This window comes from Sebastes fasciatus, chromosome 9, assembly GCF_043250625.1.
Source record: "Sebastes fasciatus isolate fSebFas1 chromosome 9, fSebFas1.pri, whole genome shotgun sequence".
Lineage (NCBI taxonomy): Eukaryota > Metazoa > Chordata > Actinopteri > Perciformes > Sebastidae > Sebastes > Sebastes fasciatus.
In genome coordinates, this window is record NC_133803.1 from 27,507,076 (window position 1) to 27,534,008 (window position 26,933).

The window sequence follows — 26,933 nt, forward strand, 5'->3', positions numbered from 1 at the left end:
ATACTTTTTACAGTCTTAAATGGTATTGAGTTGAGGATTATTATGTTTATCATATTGCAGAAAATTGGTACAATATTCAGATCTCTACCAGAGTTGTCCTCCATGATGGTGTAGATGAGTTTGCAGACTCTCAGCAGCATGGAGACCTTCTTCTCGGGAGAGTACAGTTTACTCATGGTGTGGAACTTGTGCTTGATCTTCTCTATGGCCACGGGGTCCGGGGGCAGCGTGTCGGCCACGCCCATTTCCTGCGGCTGCCGGGCCTTGGCTAACGCCAGGTTCTCCTTCAGCTCCTGCCACTCCCCGCTGCGCACCTGGAACTCCTGCAGGGCCATGCTCACCACCGGTTTCAGGGTCTTCAGGACGCACTTGTGCATGGCCTTCTCCAGGACTCGGTCTGGGGAGAGGAGGAATAAGGTGAGTTTTTTTCACATGAATCTAATTACAACTTCATATCAACATTACTAGGATTTTAATGAAGCCAAAGCCAATGCAAAAGTTTTAACTTGGACAGCAGTGGCACCAGTTTGTGCCTCTCCTGTATTACTGCAACATAGATTCATTTACAACCACAGGATGACTAAATACAACCCTCAGATAACAGCATAAGAGTCCATAGATCACTCTGACTGGTAAACATCCACTTGTATCCCACCTCTGACAAACACCACGGTCAAAGGTTAACATCACATTACTTATCGGTCTTGTTATTTAGGACCTACAAGCTTCCCGGAGACTGCCAAGGTCGGATCACTACTTTTTTTGTATCACTTGCTACCCAAGCTCTCATTGTTCACCATCTGTATACATCAAAGTCCAAGACAGTTGTGTGTGTCGTTGATGTTGCTGGAGCGGAGCGCAGGGTGTGTCTCCACATCATAAACTATGTTTAAGAAGTGGGCGTAGTCACCTTGACGTCACCCACTGGTGTGTGGACTGACGTTTTGAAGACTACAGTTTGGCATTTTGGTCGCCGTTTTGCAACCAGAAGTGGCACGAGAGGGTGGAGCTAAGTACAACCGAACGCTGAATAAGATGTTTTCAGGCGACCAAAAAGGTTGAAATTCACTTTCATGAACTGAAAACACACTGTGAAAGGGTTAAAGCTCTACGACGAAAACACTCTCGGACCGGACAACGACGTGGTAGCGACCTGTCAATCACAAGGTAGCCTCGTCCTAAAGCATGCCCTGCTTTATGGTCTATTTGACTCTAAATGGGACCATAATTTACTAAATGAACATCATGCTGTATTGAAGAAAACTTGAAACTAGCGATTGAGTCCATAAACTCATGTTTACAATGTTTACCGAGGTAATAAATCAAGTGAGAAGTAGGCTCATTGTCTCATAGACTTCTATACAATCAGACTTCTGAGGAGTCGCCCCCTGCTGGCTATTAGAGAGAATGCAAGTTTGAGGCACTTCGGCCTTGGTTTTATTCCTCAGACCCAGAGGTAGCCCACTGATCCACACAGCGACAGTGTAAACATCAGCTTTTACAAGCTCAGCTCGTTCAGTCCGACTAACACAAACCATGATATTATAACACAGACAGGATGAATGCAGAGAGGGAGCCAAACCACAGCACTGCTGAATAAGTACCGTGTGTGCGTGCTGTCTCTGTGTGTTGCTGACTTTCCTCCAGCAAAGAGTGAAGTCAGCAGTTTTTTTTTTTGGCTGAGCACATCTGCAGACACAGATTTTACTTTTCCACCACGGCCTAATGGCATCCAATATCTGCCATTCACAGCAATCAGTCTCTGTCAGTTATTATGAGTTGTTCAATTCCACCTCCCTTTCTCCCTCGCTCGTCTTACTGGAACATTTCTCCACACCCGCATTAATGCTACCTGCTGATACATCGGCTGGCACCGAACCAGTCAGCGCATTCACACTTCCTCATTCTACAAGAAGGTACTGATTGAGAGTTGCCTGTAAGTAGGGCACCCAGCATGTCGAACCGGCATCAGCACAAAGTGTTGTTTTTGTTCTGGATTATGAGACTGAGAGAGAGGTGTGTTGGTCTTTGACAGCTGATTTCAGTATTCCAAGATGAGACTCTTTAACTTCATGATTTCGAGTTATTTTGGATGAAAAAGACAGCCTGTCTATTTGGAAACAACCAATTTTCCACTATCTTATGATCCCGAAAGAGTTACTGAAACTACCTGTGGCTCGAATGAGAAGTCATGCTGAACAAAACTTTATTTTTCACTTTCACAGGTACTTCCCAGATTGTTGTGCTGGATTCCCAGCACAACCTGCAACAGGTACAAGGGAAAAAAACAAATGTTTTTACTCTCAAACTGCCCTTCTTCAAAAGACTAACGTGACAAATAAGAATTAGTAAAAAAGAGATACGAAGGATCAAATTTCAAGACAAAAAAAGCTTTTTCTTATTTGTCTCGTGTCACAATTTTGTTAGACAATAGTACAGAAAAGCAACTACTATTTTCATTATTGACTAATCTGCCAATTATTTTTCTAGATTAATTGATTAATCATTTGATTTATAAGAAAAGTAAGAAAAGCCCGTTAAAGTTGAGTCTTCAAAATGTCTTGTTTTGTCCAAGCCAACAGTCCAAAACCCAAAGAAATTTACAATTTACTATAATAGAGAACTGAGAAAAGCAGCAAATATTCAAATTAGACAAGTTGTAAACTAATAATTTGAAGTATTAAATGCACAATATGCACCTTTTTCAGCTTTGCAATAAAGATGCCTCTTATTTCTAGCATTTTTCTTTATTCCCTAATACTTCTCTTAGAGCTCAATAATCACTGATCTTCCCACAGGTCTGTTACAGTGATTAAAAACAAACAGGGAATGCAGTGCAACCACAGGGCTGTCGCAACAACCACAATATTGCAATACCTTGCAATTAACAAGCCAACCGTAGGGGATGGCAAGCAGCCACCGTCTTTTTTTAAAACATTTTTGCAATGGGAGCAGAGTGTATTTACTAGGGGTGTAACGACACATTGATCTGGGTGTTGGCAGCCTTGCTCTGGGTATTAAGTTAAAGGCTTATGTAATTCTAAAAGGGGAGAAAATGTACATACAAATAAGACTGCTCAAAGTTGCGTGTGTAAGTGTAGTTTCACTGTGGTCATATGTTTTCCGCAATTTAGAGGAACGATAAAGAGCGAATGCTGACCTCTCTGCATTTCTGTGTCCTGCTCTCTGGCTTCAAAGTGACTTCTCGCACCTACAGCTTACATGGCTCATGTGACTTCACCAGATAAACGGCGTAAGTCACAGCCCAAGTCACCGTCTCCCTGGTGGTCTGTTATCACAGACAATAGAAAAACAGAGGAGTCAGTCTGCTTGAGGGGCAACTAATCAGTCAAGGTCAGACAAAACAGACAATCGGACACAAACACACACTTCTTTCAACAATGCTGGGCCTCTTCCCGCTTGATATAAACATCCTCCCACCAGACATCCTCTCTGCCCTCTTCTAACCTTTCACTACAAATCTTGTCCTCAACATTTGTACGAGGGAATTTCCACATTAAAAGAGGTACTCCTCATTTTCGGGGAAACGCTTTAAAAAAATAGAAGCACGGTAAAAAGCACATCCAATCCACACCCATACACATGTAAACACACACAGATATGTAGACAAGGAGACTCCTTGTAGTAAAAATAGGCTGGTGTAATCAGGAGGAGAGGTGTGTCTATCTGTCCTGTCAGTGGACCAAGGAGCTCTCCTGATACATAGATAGCTTACTTCCTGCTTCAATAATATACATCTTAAAAATAGCCTTTGTACCTATCCTTGGGTCATACAAACAAGCAGGTTGAGGGAGCAGTTATCAGAAGTCCCTGTATGGATTCAGCAAAGAATGGTTTATTCTCTCTACTGGATGGATTGGAGTAGTTATAAAGGCGTTGATGGGAAAGGAAAGGTTTTTCTGGGTTGTCAGTGGGAAGCTTTAAATCCAAGCTAATATCTGAGACCCTCTAACACAAATACAGCAAACCACCAGAGGGGTGTACTGTGAAACAAGTTCGACAGAGCCAGGCTTTCTTTGCTTTAGCTGGCTCGACAAAAGCCCCAATCAGAGATCACAACGGTGATTATCAACTTTCTTTGTTAACCGAGGCTTTCTTCATCCGGCTTTGTGCGTGCTCCAATGAAAGGGGATGTTTGGCGCGTCATTTGACTCTACTACCGCACAAAATGAGCCAATCGTGTCGCCTACTTCAGTCGAGAGGAACAGGTCGTTATAATGAAAGAGCTATAAAGAATCTACAAAAAGGTATTATGGCAAAAAGCAACACTGTTGCTGTAAATAAAGCAAGAACGAAATTACTTTTTGTATTTATCACAGATAATATTCAATCAATAATGTTAATTTCACTTTGATTTGGCCAAAAACTAGGGCTATCAACTGATTAAAATATTTAATTGCGAAGATTAATCGCATGATTGTCGATAGTTAATCGCAATTAATCTCACATTTTTTATCTGTTCAAAATGTGGCCATGCCAGGTTTTCATCGCCAAAATTTAGCGTACGTTTGGAGCGTTATTTACCCTCCTTTGTGACAAGCTAGAATGACATGGTTGGTACCAATGGATTCATTAGGTTTTCTAGTTTCATATGATGCCAGTATCATCACTCTAGCTTTAAAACTGTGGCCGCTACAACCTAAAAATAGCAAGTTAATTGTGTTAAAGAGATTAGTGCCGTTAAAATGAATTTGCGCTGATGCGTTATTATCGCGTTAACTTTGACATCCCTACCAAAAACTTAATCATATCCTTCATTGTGGGACAGTGTCCGACCTAGGTGCAATTCTTGAGTATGACGCTTAAATATGAAGTTTAAAGTTTATAATAATCGGTAAACATTGAAAGTGCATTGAGTGGGAAACTCAATATATTAAGTTACAAATTTACTGTTCCTCTTGACTGAAGTAGGCGTCACGTATTTAGTGCAGTAAAAGAGTCAAACGACGCAGCAAACGGGGCTTCTTAGGAACGCGCACAGAGCCTGGTGAAAAAAAAACACTGTTGTGATACCTATTATCTCTGACTGGGGTTTTAGGTTTTGTCGAGCCAGCAAGTAAAGCCTGGCTCTTTTGTCAAAACTGCTTCGTAGTACATCCCCTCAGGTCTTATCCAGCTGTTGATGTTTTCATAACACATGAACACTTTGTGAAGCACCACAAACAGAGCTTTATGACATTGAGTTGTCTAAGACTATCTGCCAGAGGAGAGCATCGCAGTGTAGGTGGAGAGGAATACAAGGAACTCTATTCTGCCCCCCCACCACTCCTCTCACCCCGCCTGAACATCCTGAACACACACATGGTTGGGTTGCTGAGTGAGCGCTAAACGGGAACAACAACAGCATCTTGCATATTCTGTTCTGTCTCCACTTAGTTTCTGAACGTTTTGTTTTTTCTTTTCATTTTGTCTATGTCACCTATAAATGTGCTTAACTTAGCTAAACTTGAATTACTTTTCCTGGTATTTAAGGCAGTATTATGAGTGACAATAATGTGTGTGAAAATACCAAACACCCATCCCTCATTTACATTAAATACTGCATGAAAGCATCAACAGTCGTACCAAAATACTGGCACATTACTTTAAAGCACGGAGAGCAGGAGAGAGCAGGAGAGAGAGAGAGAGAGAGAGAGAGAGAGAGAGAGAGAGAGAGAGAGAGAGAGAGAGAGAGAGAGAGAGAGAGAGAGAGAGAGAAGAGAGAGAGACTGGATTAGGAGGAAAAAAATAGAGGAAAAACCAAGAAAAAATACAAAGAAAGCGTCAGAGAACGACAGAGTGAGACAGAAAGTGGAGGGGGGCTTGCCTCAAATCCTCTCACTCTGATTGGAGAGTGATTTTAAAAGAAGTGGAGTTGGAGTAAGACTGGGATTGTACGACTGGGCAGACAGCCACCCAAATGCATCTGGGCTGGCTGGCTAGCCGGCCGGCCGGCCTTGGAGTTGGACAGAAAACACTCTCTGAAGCTGCCACAACAAAATGTTGTGCAACTATTCCAAGAACTGAAACCGCAGTAGTTCCCATTGTGTCATTCCTGTGAAAAACAGGCCATTCAGAAAAACACGCAAGACCCCCACATGCAACTTACAAACATGAAAAAATACAACAAAAATAAGAAATTTCTGCCTTTCCTTCAGAGCTTGCACTATTAATAGTTGTCAAACCTAAAACAGATTCTTGCCGATAAACACCGCCCTAACAAACACAGAGAAAATTAATTTATAAAAGTTTATATATGTATATATATATATTTATATATTGCTATATACCCCTGACTACGTTGTCGCAGGGGTATAATCAAATGTTGTAAATGTTGTACACACAACAGATGCTCACATTGCCACCAATAAGAAAAAAAAACCTGCTCAAGAACCAATGTGAAAATGTAAAAATGTCAGCATTCAAGATTAGTATTCATGTTATGTGTCGACTACTGATAAAGGACGACAGTTTTTCACCCAATTCATGACTTCATAATTATAACCCTGTGGTGATCTATTTGAACGAGGCCAGTAGAAACAGGTTGGTTCAGCAGCCCCCTTTTCCTCCTGAGACAAAACCCTCTTTGTGCTCTCCGTTTACATGTTACTCCGTCCAAGGTCTAATGCAGCCACTGAGTCTTGGCCCAAATGATTCAGACCGCTCTTCCGGCAGGTGTGTGTGTGTGATCTTATGTATCTATGTGGTTGTGTCTGGTCTCCCTTTCATGTTGCGGTCATGGTATTGTAAGATGCAATAAAGGATGGATATAATAAAGGGCAATAGGAGGGAAATGCAAATCTTAGTATTGAATTACAGGAGATTTGCACTCGGTTTCAAAAGATAGATTTAACTCCATGTTCACCTGGCGTTACTTTCTTTTTCAAATGACTCACCAGCGTACATGACAACATACAATTAACTAAGATTAGCCTGATGGCCACGGCTTCACTATGAATGTTTACACATAAACACACGTGCACACATCCAGCTGCAAACATGTGAGGACAAGTTTTCCAATGTCTTCACTGCCAAAATACTGAAGTGAAACTGCTGCGTCCGCATTGAACGTCACGCATTCTGTGACATAGTGTTTCCATGAAAATTAAGATTTCTCCATAAATACATCAATTATTCACAGTGCACAAACCATACCACGGCCTCTTTCAATAGGCCTTGCCTTGAGCGTGACGTAAGAGCAAAATGACCGTTGTGTAAATATGGTGAATTGCTGGTAAAACTAGTGAAATAAGAAGGGTGACAAAACAGAGCTAGGAGTAAAAGATGGTGGAATTATTTCATTACTCACCGATCTGGTCTTCAGGAATGAGGCTCTCGATTGGCGGCTCCAGCTCGGAGCTCTGTCTCAGGTAGCTTTTCATCTGAGTGATAAACTGGCGGAGAGTCTGCAGCAGCTCCAGTCCCGAGGCGTAGCCCTGCCAAGCCTGGGTGCCCGCACCCTCGCCCATGTAGCTCAGGTAGTCCTGCACCAGGCAGCCGAAGTACGAGCTTTTATCCCGGGACAACTCCATCACCTTGCGGATCGCCCTCTTGTCAGGCGTCAGCAGCGAGTTGAAAACGCCGCTCATCTTGCGCAGGTGCCCTCGCAGGGCCTTCTGCAGGACCAAAGCGCTGGCACTGGGGCGGCGTTTTGTGCGGTGGCCCGGTGGCACCATTGTCAGGTCCTGGTCTTGGTCCTGGTCGCTCTCGAGACTGACGCCATAGTCGGGCTCCTCTTCGTCGTCGTCGTCCTCGTCGTCGTCGTCCTCTTCCATGCTGCAGTAAGGCATGTGGGATGGTGCGATGGAGAGGGGGAGGTGGGTGTTAAAGTCAGCCTCGGTGGGGGGGCTGGGGTCATGCAGAGGAGGAAGGAAGAAGGCTGAGGACTGGGAGAAATCCAGAGAGTCTGAGGAATCTGTGGAAAGGCTCATGTCGCTGAGCCGCTGGCCACCACCACCACCGTTTTCCTCGCCTGCTTCTTCTTCTTCTTCTGTCACATCTGTCTGCTTGCTTGTCGTCATCGGTGAAGGGTCTGGAGGACTGCTCGAGTCCTGGGCGGGGGTTCTGGTAGCATTACGCTGAAACAGTCTGGCCCTAATGATAGCCTTCTCAATAGTCTGTTCCTCCAGCGCCACGTGGCACTGGGCATCCTCCTGGCTGGATGATGGCGAGGCCTTGGCCCGACGCGGAGAGGAGGAGAGAGATGACAGAGAGATGGGGAGAGAGGGCCGGGGGATGGATATGGGGGAGCTGATGCTGAGTCTCTTGGGAGGGGAGGATGAGGGGCTGATGCTTAGCGAGGAGCCCAAACGAGAAAGGAGGCTGCTGCCCCTCTCCCGCTCCTCCGGCTTCTCCTTGGGGACGTTGATCCAGGAGATCTTCTCTGGCATACTGCGCTGTCGGAGAGGACGCGCTGAGCGTTGCGGCGCAATGCGAGGCGGGGGTGGACGTGGAGGTGGGGACCGTGCCACGCTGTCTGCAGCACTTAGCTTCTGACTGCTGCTGCTGCTGGTTTGGCTGTTATCGTCCTGTAGCTCTGTGTTTCCGTCAAGGCTCTGAAGGTTGCTTTGAGCGGACTGGCTGCTGTCACTTTGATCTGAGCTACAGACCTGAGGACTGTCTTTACAAGAGTGTTGAGTGTTGTTGGTTTCTAGGCTGTTGCTGACGGGTTCCTCCCTCAGGCCTTGCTTCACTGTACCAGAGGAATTTGAAGTGGCGCTGTGGTCGCCATCTGATTGGTGAACCCTTATGAAGAGGGGGTTGATGAAGCAAAGTGCTCCGTTGGACTGGAGACACTCGAGCTCTGACGGGGTGCGAGTTAGAAGCCGAGGGTGCCCTGGGATGGAGGGCAAGGAGACCGGTCTCTGAGCAGGAGGAGGTGGTCTGTCGGGGGCATTTAGTCCTGATAAGGAGAGTGAGCCCGTCCTCCTGTGGTACGACTGAGCATCCCAGAAGCCTGTGTGAGACGGTGAGAGAAACATGCTTCCTCAATTACAGTGGACAGGGTGTGATACAACATTTAATGACCAAATTTAATATGTCTAGGCTCTGTCTCATGCCTGGCGGTTAACATAGTAGTATGTGGTTTGAAGCCAACATTAGCTTGGGTAAACCTGAACCACAAATTCAGCTTCAAACAACATAATTAAAAGAGTACTCCGGTGATTTAGCAGAGCACTCTATAACATTGTTTGACTCACGATGGACTGTTTAAAAAAAAAATCTATGCAGAAGAACCAGAGATATTGTCTTTGTTATTCCATTAATTCTCCTTCCTTGTCAAAACCTGACCACCTACATTACCCACAATGCAACTAGACTATTGACAGTTCAGTCAGAGATTTGGGTTTGTTATGCTAGTCGTGGCTAATGTAGCCTGGAGCCTGCAGCAGCACTTATTTTTAACTCCACAACTCCAGATTTTTTTTTTCATTTTCAAACTTCCGCCCCAACCGACGCCGACTCAAGTGACATCACCTGAGGACATTTATCAGACTTCACACAGCTCCTTCTGGAGACACTAAAGGCTTTATTTACAGTGACCAACTTTGTGCCTTAGGCAAGATATTAGCTACTGTCTCTCCACCTCTTTTTGCGAACTCGCAAAGCACGCCCTGCCGGGACGTTCTCTGTGTTATTTTTGTGCATACAGGATTGACATAGCCTCTTAACCTGCTTATAATAAAGCTACCATATTGACCTTGATTATGAGACAAAAACATTTAAATCTGACCAGAATGCACGAGTAACAGAAACATACTGTATTGAAAAAAACAACAAGGTAAGCTGACATAGATCTATTAAATTAAATTGCCTTGTTTGAATAGGCCAATAATTAAACTGCAGCCTACTGGTAGGCCAATTTCTAATATAATTTAACCATCTAAAAGTGCATATTTTCTGTGCAGGTCATCATTGATCACCATGATCTTAAAATTGGAATTATTCTCCTCCTCACTTCTTGGTTTACTTGGCCTACTTTTAATCCTCTGACCATGACTGGCATTAACATTACTGACTTTTGAAGGCCGATGCTGGTTTCATGATAAGTGTTTTTTTTAAGATAGTGGCATCATTTGAATCTTAAGATTGCGATGAATCCGTTGATATCAAACATGTCACGCTAGCTTACTGGGAAAGGAGGGAGGAAATATCACTCCAAAGTTGAGCCGTCTTCACCGCGAGGTCGGTGACACCTCAGTGGCAAACGGTATTTTTATGGCAAGGCTGTTTGTGCCCCCTCCGGCAATTAATGCTCTTAAGCACAGTGCGTGATGTGTGTGTACCTAGCGGCGAAACTGTTTTTCACATATGCAGCAGTATTCCCAAAGACATCAACTGAATGTACTGTACAGTAAGTTGATTACACATCACATTTTTGTTAGGTTAGGTAAGGTCAGGTCTAATCAGTCTAATACAGTACAGTATGTTAGCAATAACATACAGTCAGACTTCCAACTGGAATGCTTTGATGGTCTATAAGTTGTTGACTGTTACCAAAAACTATGCTAATGAGACTGGCCCAGAACATCGCAGTAATGAAGTGAATGCTATCAGTAAAAAAAAAAATAGTGTCACGATGTTGGCAAAGATTTGTCTGAAAATAGCTCCACTGAACATGCTAACACGCTAACTCATGTGTGATGGCATCACCAAGGAATGTCAATTACTGGAACTAGTCTAAAACAGACTGAGCTGCAAATCCTTCTCCCCGTAGTGTTGAAGCAGCGCCATACTGCAGATTCACGCTGGGCCAAAGCAATAGAAATATTTTCCCTGCTTAGTCTGCATGTGTGTGTGTGCTGCATCGGTTAATGTGTTTACCGACAGGATGGTGTTTTAAAAGTTCCAGCTTCCAGTGTGGCGGCTCGCTCTCTCTTCCCTGCCAGCGCCTGCAACTCTTTTGCTTTGCTTAGCATTTTGTTTGTTTCACATGACTTCACAACACCTTGCACTATTAACCACGCACATCCACATGAACCCTACTGATATCACTGACTAACACACCTCACATCTGAATGTATCTCTCAGTTTATCTTCTTTGTTATAATAAATACTATTTGGCATTTTGTGTCCGTTCCCGTTTTTGTCATGGTCGGGTTATGACAAATAACAGTTTTGGAATTGGGTTGGAACAATATTGACATATATAGGGCTGTCAATCGATTAAAATATTTAATCGCGATTAATCACGATTGTCCATAGTTAATCGCTCATTTTAGATCTGTTCAAAATGTACCTTAAAAAGGGAGATTTGTCAAGTATTTAATACTCTTATCAGCATTGGAGTGGAAAATATGCTTGCTGTATGCAAATGTATATATAGTTATATTGGAAATCAATTAACAACACATAACAATGACAGATATTGTCCATAAACCCTCACAGGTACTGCATTTAGCATAAACAATATGCTCAAATCATAACATGGCAAACTGCAGCCCAACAGACAACAACAGCTGTCAGTGTGTCAGTGTGCTGACTTGACTATGACTTTCCCCAAAATGTATGTAATTATCATAAAGTGGGCATATCTGTAAAGGGGAGACTCGTGGGTACCCACAGAACCCATTTTCATTCACATATCTTGAGGTCAGAGGTCAAGGGACCCCTTTGAAAATGGCCATGCCAGTTTTTCCTTGCCAAAATTTAGCATAACTTTGGAGCTAGTATGACATTCCTTAGGTTTTGTAGTTTCATATCATACCAGTATCTTCACTCTAGCTTTAAAACTGAGCTTGCTACAAACTAAAAACCGCAAGTTGCGTTAATGCGTTAAAGAAATTACTGCCGTTAAAACAAATTTGCGTTAACACGTTATCGTGTTAACTTTGACAGCCCTAATATATAGCTTTGTGTATTTCAGATTACTTAATGAGCATATGCAAACATTTGACCCCAACAGCAAGAATTACAGCCTAAAGGTGATTGTTGAGTGTTTTTCAAAGTATGTGTAAAGAAACTTTATCTTTTGTTTTCCCATCTTTGGTAGCTGACAATTGTATAGACTCAGACCAAATGCACAGTTTGCAAAAACAACATATACAAAAAAATGCTTAACTTAACTTATGTCAACTTAAACATGTCCACTCATCCATTCCCAATGACTCAGTGCAAGTCCTGCAATTATAACCACTCAACAAAACCTCTAAATGCTGCTTCGTGCAAAAATCACTGCTGACTGAGAGGCTCAGCTCCTCAGGGGGCTTTTTTCCCCGGCAAACAAGAAAGAAGGAAAATAGCACTAAACTACAACAATCTGTTGAACCTTTGGAGTCCAAGCCGTACCAGACAGAGCAAAACAAGACGGACACACACCAGTGGGAACAATACCGCATGAGGAATACTAGTACCAGACACAGAGCAGCTCCCTTCACACAACTACAGAGGAGAAAGGAGAGGGCAACAATACTCACTGTGATCCCAAAGCTCAATGACACACAGACGAGCTGTTGATCTCACACTCGGTCCAACTTCTCTGTTTGGTTCTGATAGTGTTGCAGAGGACACACCGCTGCGTCTGCACAAGCTGAAACTCGACTCTCTGGCTCACTCATGCTCAATCTGTGTTATGACTAACTCCTGTTAATGTGTATGTGGGCGGGCTGTTCCCGCCTCTCTCCCTCCCTTTCGGTTGAAGTTGCGTGGTCCGTCTCTCTCTGTTGTTGTCTCTCTCTGACGCACCGAGACACGTTTTTCCTATTCCCCTCCTACTCTACTACTTGTTTACTGTCACTTCTATTACTTGTTTTTGTGGTTAAAGCTGGAGGAGGCAGGTTATTTTGGGTGTTATTGGGAAAAAATTCCATAATGACTTTTCAGCATTTTCAAATGGTTCCCCGGGGTAGGCAGTTTTCTGGAAAAGTAAAAAAAAAAAGCCAGAATTTGGAAATACAGCCCTCATCCTGAAGCTCTCCTCTCCAAAACCCAAAGGAAGAGCGCCAGGCTTTGAAGCAAATTTTTGCATTTCACTTTTTCCCATACTTACAATGGGAAAGAGACGTCCGTAAATCAGTGGATAATTGTTTTTGAGGTGAATCAACTTCCCAGTATGAACACTCTAATAGCCCTTAATTAAATCATTAGCTCCTAAAAGTTGTAAAATGCACTAATAGCTGAATCCAAGGTTATTTTCCTTCCTCCGTTCATGTGAATGAGACCCAGACCGAAGGGTGGTGCGAGGGCTGGGGGGCAGAGTTAAAGGAAACGCTACTGCGCCTGCTCTATGTGTACTTTATCATTCAACAGTTGAGCCATTTTGGCTTCATACGCCACTGAGCAACTCTCATTGGAATGAACAGGAGCCCGCCTCCAACGCTGTATCCAGTTCTCTTTACATATCCATGGTGCACACACCTCATACAGTGACCTGCAGGAGTACTGGTCATTAATTTCAAACATCATCCCGATCCTCATTGTGTTCCTGGTGTCGTTATAGAGCGTCAATTCTATGACTACTACCGTCCTGTTTTCTTTGCAAACTTGTGGGCCTGTAAAGCACTTTGAGATGCGATTCGAGGCTCTAGCGAGCTGCAATATCAGCAAAGTGTTTCATAGAAGGAGAGAAAATGCTGTAAGCGTAGCCGCCATGGCTGTGCTCCAGCGGCGAGCTCACGCACAAGGCTAAACTATTAGAGAAAAATAAAGAGAAAATGTTGCTAATAGTCTATCTGCAGTTGTGAGCTCAATTCTTTTTATACATCCGTAGTGAGCTCACGGAGAAGGCGGAGAGGAAATTCCCCGAGCTACTGCTGTAGCTACCGTAGCCATGAGGCTAACTCCTAGTGCTAGCCGCAGCCGTAAGCAGAAGGCAAAACTATTAGCATCATTTTCTCTCCATCTCTGAAACGCTTCGCTGACATAGTCACTCTTTTTTGCCTTCCTTTTTGGGTTGCTTTGCAGTGTAAGCAGTTGTTGCCATTGCTGGAATAGCAACTTTTCCTCCAGTATATTCCGCCGTTGAATCAGGCTTTCACCATCTGAAGAGATGTGCACGCGCATCTGCATTTGTAGAACAGCCAATAGGAACGCTCTCTTTGAATTGACCTGTGATTGGCCAAAGTCTCCCTACAAGGGATAGATTTTCTTAAGCCTGAAATCAGAGCCACGAGGAAATGCAGAAGTCTAGTTCTCTCTCAGAACACTTGAATTACAATATGCTGAAAGGTTATTGTGGAATTTTTTGTCCAATGATGACAAAAATATATTGCCTACCCCAGCTTTATTATTTCGTCATCAGATAGTTTTACTCATGTTCACACAAGTATATGCAAAGCACAGCAAAGTGCTGCTTTACAGTGTTCAAACACACCCATTTATATGTACACTAAGGACTGAGAGCAGAGAGGAATGTGGTTTGTTGTAGTTGATGTAAGAACTGGGAAAGTTCAAGGTTAAGTCTAGGGCAACATGTAGAGACATACGTATATGACAGCTGAACTGGAGCCAAAAATAGACCGAACTAACAGACTGTACGGGACATTAAGTCAGTCACTTTGGTTCTTGCAGAGCTGGGAATATTTCAAAAACGTAATTACTCACTTGGCTTAGTACAATGTACAGCAACTAAGTAGATCAAACAAAGATATACGTATTACATGCCAATGTGGGCCGTAGATTTGACTTTGATTATCACGCTGCATGCCCTTTAACACGCTCCAAAACTTGAGTGATGAAAGGCAACAAGTGTGATCTCAAAAGTCGGTAAACGAGAACTTGTAGCAGCTCTAAAGCTGAGAGAAAGAAATAATCTTAACTGATATGTGGCGCCATCTGTCAGATTTACTTAGCAGATTGTTCAACTTGACTATAAAACAGGAAATTGTCAAGTTTGATATTCTTCTCACGGTCCACCTGTGTGACTATGTAAAAGTATTAGGAAAATACTGTATACTAATATTTCAGATTGGAGCCAGGATTTTTCAGGAACAAACCTGTTTCTTTAACTTCTACCCTACCATTATAGCAAACTCCGAACTCAGGGTTTTCCCTGCCATTATACAGCTTAGGCGCAGCACCTTTTTTGCACATTTTATGCGCCGTGCCTAAAAGCCGTTTGAGTGGGAAAAAAAGATCATCTGTACCAGTGGGCTACCTCTGGGTCTGAAAAGTGAAGCCAATGCAGGAGTGCCTTAAACAAGGAGGAAGAATGCATGGAATAAAAAAGACAATATCTCTTGTTTCTTCTGCATCGATTTTGATCCCTTGTAAAATATACCACCGAAACACAAATAAAAACTCAAATGCTTAAACTGGCCCTGCCAAGCTTCTCATGCTTTGAGTTTGATGAATGAACAGACAAGCCTTCAAACGGCATCACAAAAGATAACAAACTGCCTCCTAAACCAACCTGTCATCACAGGTGGAGCACCATATAACAGGTGATATGACACTGTGAAGACGTCAGAGTCAACAGTGCTCTTTTCTCAACTTTCCCAGCCATTAATGTAGCTCCTATACGTCAGAACTGCCTTTTAGATCTACTATTCACTGCCGCTCAAGTACCTTCATAGACACAAAACCCGCCATTGTGTCACCTCACTAAACAGGAACCCTTTTATGAATGAATGAAAGAAAGAAAGAGAGCGAGAGAGAGACCGAGGAATACAAGAGATCATTTGAGACCACATGAGAGTCTCATCAAATCATTGTGTGTCATCCTGCACTCTTTAAGAGGCTGTCAGGCTGAGGGACACTGGAAGTCTGGCTGAATCAGCCTAGAGTACACATGATAGCTCAGAGCTGAGTCACTGCACCCGAGCCTGAATGGACAGAAAGGTCACACTGAGTGAGTTATGAAAAGGCCAGTGGTGTGGAAGATTAATCCACCAACACCTACACACTTTTAAACCTTTATTTTTGCCTCAAACTAAATAAAAATGTACAAAGTATAAGTTAGAAGAAGAAGGTAGTCAAAATAATGTCTGCTCTTTTAAGAAATAAATGAAATGATCGTGTGATAATAACAACCACGGTCTTCATTACAGTAAAAATTACCTTTTTTTTGAGATGGAGGTGTCAGATTATATGAATGACAACATTTTGTGGTGACGGCTGTAATAAGACCGAGGCCTTCCGCAGCTGGGAGGGAAGGAAAAAGCTCCAGAGGCACACAGCTCTCGCCTGAGTCCATGCCCAGCTGAGCAGCACTGATCTCGGCCTGGAAGAGGCTTTTGTCCCCGGGGGTGAGTCATTTAGCACAAGCATGCCAGTTAATCTTTCGAGCAGAGGGGGAATGTGGTTGAGATGGGCTTTACGAGTGTCACGCCTCGGGGGGAATTGTTTTTTTTACACACAACAGATGTGGGATGGAATTAAACACTAGTTTTCTGAATCAGCAAAAAAGGCTGAGGGAACTGCACACATCAGTTTAGCTGCAAAAAAACTGATGCAATACTACCAATAATTGATTCAAACTGCCTGGAGAAGTGTGTCTGTTGATGCAATAAGGAATATTTATAATAAACACAACTCATGACAAGACACAATGATAATATACCTCTGCACAAAACCGTTCTGGAGAAATCTCTCCAGTGATTTAAACATGTCTCTGTCTTTCTAGACTGTTAATTTGTACACGTGTAAACGGCTTCATTTGCAAATATTAAAGGAATCGCTCTCAGCATGAAGCATGATTATTTTGTATCTATTGTCTTTTATCTATATTCTGTTGTTTTCTTCTGCAATGCAATCAAAAAATCTTCATATAATCACCTTCCACCTGCCATTAGTTCACAGATTCCCCCAACTGCATGCTTGTTCCCCAAATATATTTTCAAATTTCAGAACAAACCTGCTCCGAGTTTAGCAACCTCCTCCAGATCAGCAGACGTTGTGGCTGAAGCGATGGCTTCTGGAAGCTTCAGAGTGAAGGGTAACACATCCCTAAGAAAAAGAGAAAAGATTGTGTGAAAGGGAGAAAGGACTTGGGTCAACAGAGAAAAAGGAAAATCCAGTAAATGAGGGCGGGACTGAAAACCTATTCCAAACAGAGGGTGAGTCACTTAGTTGGAAGAGAGAGAAGCGTGGCGTAGCCTGGGTGTGTGGTGTATATTCAACCACACGACCGGAGGGTAATATGTGCCTGCTGCTCTCCTCCCAGTGTGTCTTTTACGAGCTTTCCAAAGGCCTCAAACCTCGAGTGATCAAAGCTTAAGGCTTGACCTGCAGATTTGTGAAGGACATAATCTCTCAGTGAAACCTGCACGCTTTAAATATGATAAATGACTGCAGTGGTTGAACTATTGTAGAAACCAGAGGCACATAAAGTGACATATATGTGAAATGGCATTTTGGGTATTTAGGACAAACAATAAATAAATACAAATAATATAAATAGAGTGTAAGTCATTAAAACATGCTAAATAGGACTGTCAATCAATTAAAATATTGTATTGCGATTAATCGCATGATTGTCTATAGTTAATCGCAAATAAATTGCAGTTTTTATCTGTTCAAAATGTACCTTAAAGGGAGATTTGTCTGGTATTTAACACTCTTATCAACATGGGAGTGGACAAATATGCTTGCTTTATGCAAATATATGTATATATTTATTATTGGAAATCAATTAACAACGCAAAACAATTACAAATATTGTCCAGAAACCCTCACAGGTACTGCATTTAGCATAAAGAATATGCTCAAATCATAACATGGCAAACTGCAGCCCAACAGGCAACAACAGCTGTCAGTGTGTCAGTGTGCTGACTTGACTATGACTTGCCCCAAACTGCATGGGATTATCTTAAAGTGGGCATGTCTGTAAAGGGGAGACTCGTGGGTACCCATGGAACCAAGGTCAAGTGACCCCTTTTGAAAATGGCCATGACAGTTTTTCCTAAACAAGATTTAGCATAAGTTTGGAGCGTTATTTAGACTCCTTCTTGACAAGCTAGTATGACATGGTTGGTACCAATTGATTCATTAGGTTTTCTGGTTTCATATGATGCCAGTATCTTCACTCTAGCTTTAAAACTGAGCCCGCTACAACCTAAAATTTGCGTTAACTTTGACAGCCAGTAATGCTAAGCTGTGTTTTTTACCTCTAGCAGCACTACAGACGAGTTTTTTTTATGTGTGGGTCCCTGTTAAGTTTGTCTCGTTCCCGTGCACCATACCCAGAAATAAACAATCATTATCTAGAACTGAGGTTAATTACAAAAAGCTCATAACAGTAAACTGAACTTTGTTTTCTGCACACTATTGGTATGTAACATTTCAATGATTTGCCACTGTTGGCTGACAAAGTAACTTTAGTGTCTCCAAAAATGTAAAAAAAAAAAGGCTCACTGTCTGCGCTGTAACAGTTACACAACAATGAGTCAAGATAAGACAAATCTGACTGCTCTGGCAGCAGCGGCGCCATGAGCAATGGAATAGTTACACAGTAGTCATGCATTTCTATTCCAACTATGTAACCATCTAAAAATGCATCTGTGGTTCCTTACTTAGATAAAGGGTAAAGGTGGAATGTTTTTATTTTTACATCCTTGTCACTTCCTTCTTTGCCCTCGTTATAATTTATAGCTTTGTTCTGTTGTATAAGGACCGAACTAAGACTCTCGTCTACCCACAAGAGCAACAAATCTATTAAGAGTTACACTGTAAAACGTAGATTTATATATTCTGTATGTGAACATACATGGGTATTTTGGAATATATGATTGGTAGATTTATTTATTTTATACATCAATAATCTTACATTATGTGTTTTGAATATTGTACTTAGTGCCCTATTTTATATACAAAAGAAACAGTATGTGGTACAAATCTTATATATATATAACAAAACAAACAGCCCCCGTCACCCCCCCGGTTTGATTTTGTCTTACTGTGCACAAGTTTTCAACACAGGGTAAATATTTGTATACGAATGAATAGAGGAGAGTCTCAGTCATAGAAATAAAATAGGAGCAGAAGGTCACTGAACGATTTGCTGTGGTAATTTGACCAGTACAAAAGAAAATGGCGATTGTTGTTAGTTTTTATGGTGACAACAGAACCGCGTCAATGGGGCCGTAAAGTGTGTGGTCACAGCTCACCGGGAAGAGAACGGACGCAGCTCCTGGAGACAGCCAGTAGGCAGAAGGACTGTTTAGACCCAGTGTCATGCCAAAAAGTGATCATCTGCCAAAAACTGATTTATCGGCCAGTATCTAGTCTACGGCTGCTGTTATCTGGATCAAACAGTCATGACGTGCAAATACACATAACTTTATGTCCGTGGTACAACAAAGGTAAAAAGTACTGGGTTGGTTATAATCTAAGGCACAGAGCAGGTAAAATAATGCATAGCCATTATGCAAAGGAGATTATTAGACATTCAAAACACATTATCGGAAACAATAGTAGCCTATTATTGCCTATATCCCGCAAATGACATGCCTGACAACTAAACTACAAACACTTGTTTGGCCACAATTGTGATTATTCTGTTACAAGAAACGTTAAAGTTTCATAAAGACATACCTTTGCTATTATACCACGGACATACAGTTATGTTTATTTGCACGTTATGACTTGATAAAAGCAGCTGTAGACTATAAACTGGGCAATACAGTGGAAATCACTTTTTGGCACGACACCGGCGCTGCCGCTGGCCACCAGCCTGCTGTTTGGCTCTTTTTCCCTTATCAGTGCAGCACAAACCCCTGGCGGAACCAGCCCAAGAGCCAACCAGCCAGCTGTCCGCTAGCTAGCTATCTTGTTAATTCCACCATGCTTCAATGCAACACTGCTTACGAAAATGAGCCGAACAAAGTTGTCACTCATCTGTCGATAGCAATGTGCTTTCCTCCGCTGTGAGTGTGTGGATGAAGCATTAAGTTGTTCAATTTGACTCATTTACATTTATGTGCCTCGTAACGTTATTACTCCCCTGCTCGTTTAGTCGTCGTTACTGCAAAACCTCACCTCAGTGAGTCCGCGACTTGCTGCAAGTCGATTTAGTTCATGCAGAAGTCAACCTGGTACAACGGTCTCTATGGCAACAGTACACATAAAAATGGTTGGCACCATTAAAGGTATGCTGAATTAGCTATTCCTAGTTCCTGTTTTCAGTGTAGCCATGGATGCACAGACAACTATCACTGGGTTACTTTGACACTGAAGAAAATTTGATGATTCTCAGGCAAATTCTGGAGTTCTTCTTTCCATGATTTCGAAACAGATTAATGGACAGTCATTAGAAGTGTGAGTCAAACTGAACATAACAATACGTCCATCATGTCTGCGTGTTCAGATCTGACTGAGTTATGACTCAGAGAAGAAGAACGAATTTTGATGCATATTCGCGCCTCACATCTCTCCCTCTGCGCTCCCCCTTCAACTCTCACATGCCCCCAGTTTGAATACCTCTGATGTAGATAGATAATGGTTTGTGTAATATATATGTATTAAACATATATGTGAAACACGGATCACATCAGTGTGGTTTGCATGTCTTTCTGTGATCATGAGTATTTCTGAGTGATGAACTCACCTGCTGATGCAACAGAAAGCCACCAGGCGGAACAGGTCTGCGAAGCTCAGGCCTGATCCCACCAAAGAGAAAGCTGCAGGAGCACAGAACAACATGATTAAGACACAGGACACTGGAAAATCAGTAAAAAAAACAAACAAACAAACTTACGCTAAATTTTGGTGAGGAAAAACTGGTATGGCCATTTTCAAAAGGGGTCCCTTGACCTCTGACTTCAAGATATGTGAATGAAAATGGGTTCTATGAGTACCCACAAGTCTCCCCTTTATAGACATGCCCACTTTATGATAATCACATGCAGTTTGGGGCAAGTCATAGTCAAGTCAACACACTGACAGCTGTTGTTGCCTGTTGGGCTGCAGTTTGCCATGTTATGATTTGAGCATATGTTTTCTGCTAAATGCAGTACCTGTGAGGGTTTCTGGACAATATCTGTCATTGTTTTGTGTTGTTAATTGATTTCCAATAATAAATATATACATGCATTTGCATAAAGCAGCATATTTGTCCACTCCCATGTTGACAAGAGTGTTAAATACTTGGCAAATCTCCCTTTAAGGTGAATTTTGAACAGATAAAAACTGCAATTTATTTGCGATTAACTATAGACAATCATGCGATTAATCGCAATACAATATTTTAATTGATTGACAGCCCTAGTAAGCCTTACCAATAAGGCGAATGAAAATGGTAAACATTATACCTGCTTTGCATCAGCATGTTAGCATGCTGACGTTTGCATTTTGCTCAAAGCGCAGCCTCACAGAGCTGCTAGCACGACTGTAGACTCTAAAGGCATTTTCACACCTGCCCAAAAAATGCTGTGTGTTAGAAAAACGTGTTGCTTCAGGTGCTGGTGAGATGATGACGTACACAGAAATGAGTAATAGAGCAAAGATATTTGAAGGTTTGTCAGATGCCAAAACACTGCTCAGTCAGTGGTTTATAATACTGAGATGAAGGACCCTGTAAAGATATCATAGGGACCACAGTTTTATGCAGGGTAAACAGGAATGTGTGCTTGCATGTATGCATGTTTGAAAGGCCAATGCAGCACCTTGCAAGATGACATTGCATCGAGTTGCAGCAGGAGTTGGGCCAGGTTCAACTTTTTGCCGGCCAACCATAGACTGTATAAGAAGTGGATGTAGTCACTGTGACGTCAGCCATTGGTTTGTGGACTGCCGTTTTGAGTTTTGTCCGTCGCCACCTTGGTTTTTGGCCGTCTAAATGTCTTTTTTTTGCAACCAGAAATGACACGAGAGGGTGGAGCTAAGTACAACCGAATGCTGAATAAGACATTTTCAGGCAACCAAAAAGGTTATAATTAAATTTCATGAACTGAAAACACACTATGAAAGGGTTAAAGTTATAAGACGAAAACACGGACAAATCCCAGACCGGACAACGCCGTGGTAGCGACCTGTCAATCACAAGAAAGCATCCCCTGCTTTATGGTCTATTTTACTCTAAATGGGATCATAATTTACTAAATGAACATCATGCTGTATTGAAGAAGACTTGAAACTAGCGATTGAAAGCATAAACTCATGTTCACAATGTTTACTGAGGTAATAAGTCAAGTGCCAGAGCATTTGATTTCTTGATTGAGGTCAGATGTAAAGAGAAATTCTAATAATATAACAAAAAATGTTTCTAAAATCTTTAATCTGAAAAAAAAAAAAAATTTTGCATTTGCATTCTCAAATCACACTGCTGCACAATAAAGGAAATAATCCCTACTACAATCCCTGTGATGGACTGGCGACCTGTCCAGGGTGTACCCCGCCTTCGCCCAATGTCGGCTGGGATCGGCTCCAGCCCCCCCGCGACCCCTAACGGGATAAGCGGTTGCAGATGAGGATGAGGATGAGGGACAATCCCTGTCAATGCACTGAGGAAGACATTATGTGTAGACTTCTTACGAGAACAAACAGGTTCAGCATGAAGCATCTCTCAATGAATTAACCACTGTATTTATTGCTCACAGACTCTTCGGTGTAAAGGTTTTATGAGTAGTCAGCAAAAAGGGAGAGTTATGGCGGCTGCGGGCGGTGATTCCCACGCAGCACATACATTCATTAGGTAAGCATTTGGAAATTCCTGTCTGGTACAGAAGCGTCAGCACACACAGGTACAAGAACGAGACGTTTCACACGTTCAGAGCAGAGAGATATTTGGTCTGAGCTTCAGGAAAATCCCTGTTTTTTAAGGAAACTAAAAATAGAACAGAACAAAGAAAAGAACCGTGGATTCAGTGATATACTAATATGAATGGGGTGATGGAAGAGGAAGAAGTCTCCAAGGTCACCAAACATCTGACACATTAGATGAGATAACCCTCTAAGTCTGGAACAAAGCCTTAAGGGGAATACTGTGCAGACAACAGAAGGTGAATACAAATAAAATCAAAACCAAATTTTTGCCTACGTCAGTTATTCCTTATGAGGCTGTTGTAAGTCCATAGTTGCTTCACCAAACACGACAGCAAAGAAGAGCAGAGCTTTTGCACACCTGTAGGTTGTAAGGTGCGTAGGAGAAAAGCTCAGGTCGACAATATAGAGCAAAAAGACGAAATAACCTGAGAGGACAATGTGTGGGCGTCTTTTTTGCTCTATATTGTCGACCAAACAGGACAGTACCTTCATAATTTTGATTAAATTGATTTTATATGGGACTGAAATTGATTGAAATATTTAGTCACAATTTATTGAATGAATGTCCATAGTTAATTGCGATTAATCGCACATTTTTTATCTATTCAAAATGTACCTTAAAGGGAGATGTGTCAAGTATTTAATACTCTTATCAACTTGAGTAAATGATGCGTTAAAGAAATTAGTGGTGTTAAAACAAATTTGCGTCAAGGCGTTATTATTTTACAGCCCTAGTTTCCAGCATTGAAAAGCCAACAGGTACATATGCATATTCTGCGTTTATATTGTACTAGTGCAGTGCCCATTCGGGGCGTGGCCGTTCGGAGCAGGCCGATTGCTTGGCCCCCAGAAGTGCTGCTTGCAGCTTTGTCGAGACCTGCAGAGTCCTCAAGCCCCGCCCAAAGTTTCAAAGTTTATTTATACTGAATGTGTCGCGTGTCCAAAGTGACTTCGACACTGCACGTCCTGCGGTCCCCAGCAATACACCCGCCAAGTGTGAAGTAGATTGGATGAACGGTTCTCGAGATATGTGAAGGACACACATGCATACGTACAGACACAGATGCCTTGCTTCATAGTCGGATGTAGGTCATTAATTAAGGCGTGGACGATAATTAGAAGTTTCTGCACACACTAAACGTGACTACTGTAAGAACTCTGTACAAACACTAGGCCACATTGTTACAGCAGACTGCCAGCTGAGGAACTGAGACAATTTTTGCTGTAACCTGAATACACATATTTTGCCACTGGGTAGGGCAGAGTGGGTATTTCCAGTGTTTAATCTGTTACTTTCCACTCTAATAGTTTGTGTTGCTGGAGGAAAACACAGAAACCTGATTGGCAGCTTCATGCATTTCAAAGGGAAAAAAACAGACACATGAAGTACGGGTTCACAGATGCTTACTGTACTGGCTCTCCTTCACAGGGAAGTCTTTGACGGGAACCGCAGAGTCTTTGTTCATGCGTAGAGATATTACTTTCTTCTGCAGGCTGGTTGACTTCCTCATCATGAATGTCTGCAGGCCAGGGGAGGAAACATCCAATCAAAACATTAACTTCATTGTTTACTTGAAGAACTGCGTCATTCTTGATGGACTTTTGCTGACTTAGGTGTCTTTTGAGAGATTAATGCCTCAGGGTTTTTGTCTGTGTGCTTACCACTAATTTAAAGAGGGCTTAGTTGGGAAAAGGTTTTGTTTTGTCATGTACTTCCACGTACCAATCTGGATTTAGCAATATTTGAATCACAGAGTTGTTAGCTTATGTTGCGAGCACTGTCAATCAAACCACAAACTCCTGATGAAGCAGATTAGTTTGAGTGAGTCATTATATTTTTGTACAATTCAGTAAAATAAATCACAACACTTAATGACTGGATTTGTAGAACAAGACTCGGTCAAAACCGAGTATATGTCTGGACCATGTATGGTCAGCCTGTGAATTTGTGGCTAAATTGTTACACAAATAGTCAGTGGTCATGTCTATAATGTTAAATCCAGTAAGTCTTTCTTAAATGTACTGCAGTAGCATATTACGACACTGTAAAGGTACTTTTGTACTTTTTCCCTTTCCTTTAGTGTGTTATATAGTTTTTTGTGCATGTAAGGCTACATCCACTCTAATACGTTTTTGCTTTAAAACACATAACTTTTGCTACGTTTATGCCTAGCGTCCACACTATTCCAGCATTTTCGAGCCCCTAAAACTGAGACTTAGGAAAACGCCGATGACCCCGTTTTAGTTTTAAAACTTTCGGGGGTTGCGTTTTTTTTGTCTGGACGGACAGAAACGGAGGCATTTGAAAAACGATGACGCGGACACCCACGTTCGCTTCTTGATTGGGTCAGTCATGACGTGTCCTTCCCTGACTGATCCGGAAGAAAACAAACAACATCAGCTTCAACCACTAGTGGTTAATTTCAACATGGATAATGAGTTAAAAAAGCAATGCTGACCTTGTTTTCTATGCTAGCAGCTGTTGTGCAGTTAAAGTTTGCATTTTATAATGCTACTACTGCCTACATGCGCAGGAGGCAAGCTATTATTTGATTGCTTTGCATCAATTTCCTGTGTCCAGCGCTGCTTCCTGTTAAGACCAGCACACGCATGCCCAGTGTAGGTGAATGGCCATGTGATATGCATTTACAGGCGTGGCAGTATGGATGGAGATTAACTCTGAAACGGCCCTAAAACGCTCGTCTGGACGGAGATTGTTTTTGTTTTAAAACGCTGTTTTAAAGGAGCGTAAACAGAGCAAAAGAGGTGCTGCAGCACAGCTGGTATGAGAAAAGTAAAGCGTTTTTTGAACATTAAAGCATGTAAACATGTTCTAGTAGAAACCCAAAATACAAGTATGGTCCAGAAAATTTGCATAATAGGTCCTCTTTAAAGAAGAGTTGATTGCTAGCACTGATTTTGGAGGCTGTAGTTTGTGGTGTGTCAAAACCTCCTCAACTGAGGAGGTGTTGAAGTAAGTGTTTCTGCCTGTCTGTGTGGGTAAAGTAAAAGCTTTAAGTCAACAGTGTGGATACAAGGAGTCACAGTGGCTGCTGTTTCCTCACCCCAGCGGGTTGGCTCTGCAGTATACGTGTGGCATCCTGGTGGCTGAGGCCCAGCTGTAGCCACACAGCATGTGTATGCACCAGTCGGTCCAGAACACTGAGCCGCCGATGGAGGGAATCGTAGCCCGAATCTCTGGCTCCAGCCAGCCCCGCTGCCATCCCAGGACAGGGGGAGGCCTGCAGGAAGAGACCTCCCACCTCTTCACCCAGTCTGAAAACAAGATAAAACAAACATACAATCTCTGTAATGTACTTTCTTATATCACCACTGAATGTTGCAGCAAACGTTAACAGGATGTCAGACTAACTCCAGTGTGATTGGAATATTTCCATAAATAACAAGTTTATTTTTGGCAGGATGAGAGCAATTTCTCTGTAAAGAAGAATAGAGCTGCAGCGATTAATCAACTAATTGATTAATTTTCAACTATTAAATTAATCGCCAACTATTCTGATAATAGGTTTCAGCAATTTTTTACAAAAAAAAGAATCAACAATTCTCTGATTTTAGCTTTTTAAATGTGAATATTTTCTAGTTTCTTTACTCCTCTAGTAAACTGAATATGTTTGAGTTGTTTTATTATTAATTATTATTAATTTAGTATTTATTTTAAGCTGGTGAGTGACTTCACAATTATTTGAAGCTTCAAAGATTGGACACACCACACACATAATGACTATTTCCACCAAAATACATAGATAAAAAAGTCTTAGCAGGCACAAAGGCACACATAGTGAATGACAGTAAATACAGAGACAAAACACTGGGCGATAGGTTGATTAGAGTTAAGTCACTAAGTTAGATAACCTAACTTCTTACATGGTCATTCCTGTACCAAAACAAAAAATAGACATTCATCAAAAAGAGTTATTTTAACTGCAGTCTGTGCAGAAAAGAGAAATTTGGTGATAGAAGGATGAGGGCAACATGGACTATAAATCTACAGAGAAGGCTGAAGGTGAGTGAACTTCATCAGAGTGAGGTGAAATTCAGCTGAGCCGTGGCTCTGCTCTAAAACCTGATGAAGTGGATTATAAAATAATAGCTAACTCTCTCACACAGCAGGGATTCAGACTGAAAACAGCCATGTGTTAACAAAAGCACAGCGGGCAGCGCTGGTTAGGACAAGTCTGCTGTTGCTCAACCAATAGCAGGCACAACATGTAAACTAAAGGAGATGTAAAGGAGTGTCCACCCTGGAGCATATAACAACTTGAAAATAAAGTTTG

The 26,933-nt window shown here is 42.1% G+C and overlaps 1 protein-coding gene across 1 annotated transcript in view; it reads right to left on the reverse strand.

Annotated features, from left to right (window-relative positions):
* Window positions 1-26,933, reverse strand: part of LOC141774370 (ras and Rab interactor 2-like) — a 48,085-nt gene that overhangs the window by 4,638 nt on the left and 16,514 nt on the right. Inside the window, exons 4-9 of the mRNA XM_074647003.1 lie at window positions 25,704-25,914; window positions 24,047-24,158; window positions 20,483-20,555; window positions 16,793-16,884; window positions 7,310-8,956; window positions 89-397 (exon numbers count right to left, since the gene is read on the reverse strand). Coding sequence (XP_074503104.1) covers window positions 89-397; window positions 7,310-8,956; window positions 16,793-16,884; window positions 20,483-20,555; window positions 24,047-24,158; window positions 25,704-25,914 — 2,444 coding nt within the window. The remainder of the gene's footprint in view (window positions 1-88; window positions 398-7,309; window positions 8,957-16,792; window positions 16,885-20,482; window positions 20,556-24,046; window positions 24,159-25,703; window positions 25,915-26,933) is intronic.